An 8,109-nucleotide genomic window follows, 5' to 3' on the forward strand; every position below is an offset into this window, starting at 1 on the left:
TTGTAAAGTTACAGAATGGCAATAAGGCATGAACACTGAGATGCCTAGTCGACAGGAGCTCTTGTTCACCTGACAGGTTTCTGAATGAACCCTATACTGATATTGCTCCTTCTGGTTGCAGGTTCGTGAAGCCGGACGAGGTGGCGAAGCTGTGGGGGCAGATGAAGCAGAACGACAACATGACGTTCGAGAAGTTCAGCCGCGCCATGCGCTACCACTACCGCCAGGCCGTGCTGGTGTCCGTGCCCACCGCGCGCCTCGTCTACCAGTTCGGCCACAAGGGGCCCGACTTCCGCACCGACAACCCCAACTTCAAGGTTAAGCTGGAGAGCGACCACGACGCCTGCAACTCCTAGTACGCCAGCGCGGAATAGTCGCGCGCGGCCGAGTCGCTCGCGAGCACCCCGCTCGTGAGCGCGCCGGTGCTCGTGAGCGCCTGCTCGTGAGCGCTCGAGTGCCGCGTGGGCGACGGATCGTGAATCTTATGTCCGGGCATCTCGAGGCGCGCGAACAACGAAGTGAACTGTTTAGTATTTTAAGCGATAAAAGCGCCTCCCGCTCGGTGTTCGAGGTGTTTTTTCAGATACGTCATACGTGTAATTAGATAGATAAGTATAGAGGAGTAATTATTGTCAGTAAGTCTAGGAGTTGCTCAAGGATGCGTTGTTGCGAGTTGTGTAGATAAAATATGCAAAGTCTTTGTTGGATTTGGATCGTTCAGCTCAATGGTCGGTGTTGCGGCTTTCGTGGTCGCCGCCGCCCGCGCCGTGGTCGCCGTGGTCGCGGGCGGGGGCGGCGCCCACGGGCCGGGTCGGTGCGAGGTCGGGTCGGGATCGCTGTTGTTGCTTCGTCAATTAACCCCCTCGTCGGGGAGTCCATATTATTTTTTTATGTAATCTTATACAAACGGTCGTCCGACTTCTTTGTAACGAATTTTTGATAAATATTTTTAACGTTTCGATTGTTACCGACTAGGTTAAGCGTAGGCTAGGAACAAACGTTGAAAATTCCACATTCCACTTAATTTATTTAGCGCTAAGTGAGTTTATTTAGTCGTAGAGCTCGATGCCATACGTGTTGTTGTACTTAATTAGATCCAGAATTTATATTACGTTTAAGTTTCTCCGAGCGCCGCCCCCCGGGAGAGGTGTGGGGGGGTGCTCTTCGTCCCAGTGTCGGCGCGGAGTGCAATAATGACAAGAACAAGATCTGTAGGCCAAAGATTAAGTAGTTTTCAAAAGTGAATCATATTTGTTGACACGAAATGTGTTTAGTTGTAAGTGGTCTCAGGCGCCAGCTGTGATGTGCGTTAGTCTGTATATAGTCTCGTCTCGTCTCGTCTCGTCGAGTCCCGCGAGCGGCGGGCCGGGCGCGGCCGACCGACGATGGACGATTGCTAGCCTACTGAGGGCTCCCACACATTATTGCGAATTCGCATCGCATCGCAAATATTTGCGACAAAACTCATAATAAAAATGACATTGCGATGCGATGCGAATTCGTGGTTATGTGTGGAGCCCTAAATTCAAGTCCACGATATTACATTGAGTCGTCGGTCGCCCCCGCTCGGCCGCCCCACTCTCGACGTCATGTTAAGGTTGTGTTAGGGCTCGTCCGGGCCCGAGTTATTAGTTCGTAACGTCTCCGTCGCGAGGTATATTACTGTCCGTTCTCCCCATGTTCATCCCGACGTCTATAGTACAAAACTGTGTCTTACGGTGTACGTCATCAAATATTTATTTAAAAAAAAACTTATTAAAAACAAAAAAAAATTGTAAATATTTTTAGTTAATCTGAAATTATAAAATTGTTTATGTTACAACTGACTTCATTTAATAATACTCTGATATTGTAAGTTTGATTTGTAGGCTTTAAAAAATTACCACGGAATGTAGTTTTAGTACGATTCGATCCTTTCCGTGGTAGTTCTGTAATAATTTCGATCAATTTATTGTTACAAAACGAATATTACGAGTGTCCAGTAATATTGTATGGTGCATAATATTTGATATTGTGCAATAATTTTTGAAGTCAGTTATTTTTGTTAAAACTTTATTTTTAGACTTTACGCATTTATTTTTTCAAATGTTATAATATATATTTTAGCGAATATTGTATAGGTAATAATGTCGGCTCACTCGACACGAATATTGTATTATTTCTTATTAAATATTACAAAAATTATACGAATTATGAATGTGAATGATTGTTTTATTTTTTTGCTAAAATATATTTTTTCGTTTATAGGGTTCCGTACCCAAATAATAGAAATGGGACCCTATTAAGACTTCGATGTCTGTCCGTCTGTCTGTCCATCTATCTGTCTCCAGGTTGTATCTCGAGAACCGCTAGACTTCTGAAATTTTCACAGATTGTGTAATGTGTAGGTATATCTGTTGACGCTTTAACAAAAAATACTAAAAACAAAACAAATTAAATATATAGTTTATTTTGTTAAATATATAGTTATATCATCAAGTTACAACAAACGTGATTTTTTGCTATTTTTTGCTCGATACCAACAGTGGCAACAGATAGGCACTTGAAATGTTCACAAAATACTCAGTTGTATTGTATAGATAATATATAATCCCCTTAGGGCGGATTCGACCAAACTGGAGTAAAATTTTACTCGAGTGTAACTGTCTCCTAATCTAAGAGTAAGCTGGTTTTGCGTTTTTCCAACTTCTAATCCAAGAATGAGGAATTACACGGGAGTAAATATTTACACGGGCTATTTTGGTGGAGTAAATATTAAACTGAGAATAGTTGCACAACAGAGTGTCAACTGTCACGGTCGGTGTCATTGTGAACTATAATTGACATTTTATTTCATACTCTTTGAGTAACTTGGTAAAATGCAAACGATAATACCCTAGAGTAAATTAAAGGAGTAAAATTATTCTCATGATAGTTATACTCGTGTAACTTCAAGTTTGGTCGAATCGGGCCTTAGTGTGAGAGTCCAACTCGTACTTGGCAGATTTTTAAAACCTTAAATTTTTGGCACCTACAAACTACAAAAAATACATTAAGAGCTAATAGGTACAAAATACTTTAGAGTTTAGGCCCTTTAGGGGTGTCTGGCAGTGGGAAGCGACTGTCAAAATATCCTGAAGTGGATGACCAGATTCCTGCGGCCCAAAGAAAATAGGATTAAAAAAAATAGCTTTATACTTTATCGAAGGTCAGGTAGACCTTCAAAATTGGATACCTCCTAAAGTTACCGCGACCGAAACCGAACCGAAAGTCTGGCCGTTACTGGCTCTTGGGTTATAAATTATGATTTAAAAAGTGGCCACATCGTAGTGTCATCCCTTTTTTCTTAGGTTGATTGAAAGGGATGACACAACGATGTTGACACTTTTTTTTTTAATTTCTTTACTTTCTTGATGCACTATACATCATAATTTATAACCCAAGAGCCAGTGACGGCCAGACTTTCTAGGGATTTGAGTGTTCATTTGAAATTTTGTTATGTTTACAATAGTTATAGTTAAAGTAAGTTGGTGCAACCCACCCTAAGTGGTTTTACGAGTAGAAGTAGTCTTGCAGTCAGTATAAGTATGTACCAACGAAGAAATTGATTCATAGACAGTTGACGGACAAACGTCAAAATGTTCTGATTGTGTAAATTTAAAATAATTTATCTCCCGTCGGGACTTTTCCAGTAGTCCGTGTGAAGTTGTTCATTTTGAATATTGGCAGTATTGGCAGCGGCCTGGGATACCAAGACCATAATATTATTAAGTGTGTTTGTGGCTCGTACAAAAAAAAGGTTATGACGTCGATAAACTGCCCTAAAGTATTCAATTTTGATTGTTACAGAGTCATCTAGTGACAAATAACGGAATTACTAGACGACCAAATATGATGACATCTAGTGTTGAGTAGTAAACCCATAGAAAAAGGCGACATCTAGATGCTAGCCGAGCAAAGTACTAATAAGTAGTTACCACGGAATGTTTAAACTAGCTTCGTATAGATGGCGCTTATTTGATATTTTCAATTTTTCTTTTTGTATAGGTAATCAGTCTGTATATTTTCTTAGGTTAACGTAAAATATATTGTTAATAATTTGAGCACTTAGATATTTAATTATTTGTAATTATACAATAATGACATTAGACGTAATTATTGTTTTTATTCTAAGAGCCGAGCTTTGTGAGGGCTCGCGTCGTTTCACCTTGACTGACTGATGATAACAGACACTCCAATTTTATTTATATATATAATACATATAAATAAAATTGGAGTGTCTGTTTGTAATATTGAAAGAACCGTTTTTTACTAAATGCAAATGAATGTATATAGGGTACAGACACCAAAACAACATTTTTTACAATTTTTGTCTGTATGTCTGTCTGTCTGTTTGTTCCGGCTTATCTCTGAAATGGCTGGAGCGATTTTGACGGGACTTTTTTAGGCACATAGCTGATGTAGTAAGGAATAACTTAGGCTACTTTTTACCCGACTTCCGAAAAGGAGGAAGATATAAGTATATAAGTAACTTTTTTTATAAAAGAACCTTAAAAAGGGGATTTTTTTCTGTTTTATTATCTTTGTTATCACATTTTGCTGACGCGGATGAAGTCGCGGGCAATAGCTAGTATATAAATAAAAAATACTATGTTAAAGGACAAATCAATAGGCGTTATTCAAGATTTTCAAATTCCGCTAGTCTAGCCCCTCGGTAATAGAATTTTACATTATGTTATTAAAATGTGAAAATTAGTCTATGCATTTTATAACTGAATTATAAAATCGCCAATTTCGCTTTCTACGCAGTACGTAGCGCGTAGGCGCGCGTTCAAATCTAATGCTCGGGAGGAATTCAAAATTACTTTTTTTGACTTAAAACTCAGTTTCAATTGATCTTGATCTTAATGCAAACACAACATTCAAAATCGACCAAATTGATGCGCCAGTGTGACCAAATTGGCACATCGATCACGATAATTTGCTAAAAAAATCATTCATCAGTTGGAACCCCACAAGAGTTCATACGCGGAAGATGTGCTATTGTAATAAGTTCCTAATAATTATTACGCAGCTGTAATAATTATTATATTGTCTAATTTATAAAAATAAGTCAGGTTTTCCTCCCTGACGCTATAACTCCAGAACGCACGAACCGATTTCCATGGTTTTGCATTCGTTGGAAAGGTCTCGGGCTCCGTGAGATCTATAGAAAAAAATATCAGAAAAAACTTCAAGAGAAAAGCAGGAAAACAGGGAAAATAATTTTAAGGCAAAACAACGTTTACCGAGATAGCTAGTATTCAATAAGATATCTCGGGTTGTTTTGCTTTTATTAATCGTATAGTGTTACACAAATTTTTTAACATATTTTATTTTTATTAAGTACCCTAATTGGTAGTAGGTACTCATAATCATATAAGTAAAAAAATACTTAAAAAAATATTTAAAAATATGTATACAATGTAGAGAGCTACATAAAATTCATATTGATTGTGTGTTGATATGAACGCACACACCCTTACAGCCTTTGTAGACATTAACCGCCGCCCGCAACCATCGCGGCACCGCGCCCTATGTACCTGAGCTGCGTCTGCGGAGCGAGGTCCCCGCGACGCCCCTGTACATATCCCGCCTGCACTGGTCCATGGAGGTCGAAGACGTCGTGGACTACATCCAGAAGAAGACGACACTGCGCCTGAGGGTCGAGCGTCTGCAGTCTCGCCACAAGGTTATTTTTAGCTCCTTTGTGGTGAGAGTACCGACGAATCTTCTGTCGACTTTCGAGGCGCCGGAGTTCTGGCCGATGGATGTAGTCTACCGGAGGTTCCGGGGGAAACGAAGCGAGTCACGTCGCCGGCAAAATGTGACAGTGTTAGTTTTTTAAGTATATATAAAATATGTATGTTAGTTTTAAGGTATTTATTATATAACGAGCTTTTGTCCGCGGCTTCGCTCGCGCTAAGAAGTATTATTATATACAAACTTTCATTCCCTATTTGAACCCCTTGGGGTTGGAATTTATCAAAATCCTTTCTTAGCGGATGCCTACGTCATAACATCTACCTGCATGCCAAATTTCAGCCCGATCCATCCAGTGGTTTGGGCTGTGCGTTGATAGATCACTATGTCAATCAGTCAGTCACCTTTGAGTTTTATATATATAGACTAGCTGTTACCCGCGACTTCGTCCGCGTCAACAAAATGTAAAATACATAGGTAAAAAATAAAAAGTAAAAATATGTCCTCCTCCTTTTTGGAAGTCGGTTAAGAAGTAGCCTAAGTTACTCCTTATTACATCCGCTATCTGCCAATAAATGTACCGTCAAAATCGGTCCAGCCATTTCGGAGATTAGCCGGAACAAACAGACAGACATACAGACAGACAAAAATTCTAAAAATTGTTATTTTGGTGTAAGTACCGTCTAAATATTCTTATGCATGTAGTAAAAAACGGTTATTTTAATATTAAAAACAGACACTCCAATTTTATTTATATATGTTAGATTTAAGGTATTTGTTATATGGGCCTCAGGTCTGATGCCCGAATTAAATGATTTGAATTTCAATTTGAATTAAGGGACTGCCCGCAGTGCGCTGTGCAAATTTTTATTGCGCGGATTTTTCTTGCATTTCTGTAACACATTGAATGTTATAAGAATATCCGCACTTGCGATAAAAATTACGCTTTGGCCTATGGGGGATTTTGTATGGTCCCCGTCCCCACCCTTCAACAGTCATGGGATGCGTCTCGATTTGTTCACTGGGACCCAGAAAAGTCTTAAGTATCAGTGTCAGTTTCAAAATCAATGGGGTTTATTAAAAAAATAAACTTTTCTCCAAAAAAACGGTGTTTATTTTTGAACAAAAACACAACTTTTTTCTACAAACAAACAGCATATCAGTCAACAAGGAACCCTTATAGTTTCGGTCTGTCCATCCGTCTGTGTGTCTGTCTGTATGTCCGCGGTTTTAGTCTCAGAGACAATAGGGCCTACAAAGCTGTAATTCGGCATGTATGCATATTATCTTAATGATGGCGACAAAATGGTATATAAAATCTTTTTTTTACGGTACCTCCCCATACACATCAAGCGGGGGTGATTTTTTTTCCGCGTCCATCCTATCGTGTGGGGTGTCGTTGGGTACGTTTTTAAAAATCTATTCAGAGTATTCAAAGATCATTTTCCGATTTAGGGATCCACTTGTGAAATATGAAGTTTTAAAGTGAAAAAATCGTTAAGAGTCCAGTGTCCCCCTTTCCACTAGCTCAAATTGTTTTAGCTCAGGTCTGGTTTAGCTGTTTAGCTCAGGTTGCTTCTGGAAATGTGGAAATATTCGTAGGAGATATTATGCTGACTTTAAAGGAAAACTATCACGGCTAAGAAAACTTCATAAATAAGTAATTGAGTAATTATAGTAGATCAACTTAAAAAAATGTATTCGAAGAAGTATAAAGAAACTTTTCGTTCAAATTCCTTTGAACATAACTGAGATGGTATTGTTGGTAGTGAAAAACACGTTACAAATATACATTCATTGACCATACAAAAATTATCAAAAACTAGCGGTACTACAGAGCCCTATATTGCGCGTGACCCGATACGCACTGTGCTGGTTTTTAATTTCATGTACAAACAAATGACGATTTAATTGAAGGCAGATATTAATATGAAGATATAGATATTAATATGATCTCCACATTTTAACACAATTTATTTGCACATTAAGGAAATGCGTAATGCGTATGTAAAAGAGAAAAAATAAAATAAAAACAATATATATATATAAAACTTAAGGCCGCGTCACCATCAAACACGGCGCGGCATCGTCACCGTGAGATACGATGCCGCCACCGTAACACGTGACGCGTGTTCCGACTTCCGGTGCCACGAACAGTGCGCCGCCCCGTGGCCCATTGATTGAAATCTGACAATATTTCCACTACGCGACTTTGTTTGATAGGTATTTCACATGCCTCGTTTAAGTTTGGAACGCCATTTTTCGGAAGTTTCACCCTGAATAGGGGCGCGCGGTGCACCGTTCGTGTCACCGGGACACTGTGCGGCGTTGCACCGTGTCAGGGTGGCGGCGTAGTGTCATGGCACGATGACGACGCCGCGCCAAGTT

At 39.5% G+C, this 8,109-nt stretch overlaps 1 protein-coding gene across 1 annotated transcript in view; it reads left to right on the plus strand.

The window, feature by feature from the left end:
- Positions 1–1,741, plus strand: part of LOC121732296 (ETS homologous factor-like) — a 40,472-nt gene extending 38,731 nt beyond the window's left edge. Inside the window, exon 2 of the mRNA XM_042122132.1 lies at positions 122–1,741. Within this exon, the coding sequence (XP_041978066.1) occupies positions 122–356 (235 nt within the window). The 3' untranslated portion in view covers positions 357–1,741. The remainder of the gene's footprint in view (positions 1–121) is intronic.
- Positions 1,742–8,109: the final 6,368 nt, after the last annotated feature.

The sequence above is a fragment of the Aricia agestis genome, chromosome 12 (genome assembly GCF_905147365.1).
Source record: "Aricia agestis chromosome 12, ilAriAges1.1, whole genome shotgun sequence".
Taxonomy (NCBI): domain Eukaryota; kingdom Metazoa; phylum Arthropoda; class Insecta; order Lepidoptera; family Lycaenidae; genus Aricia; species Aricia agestis.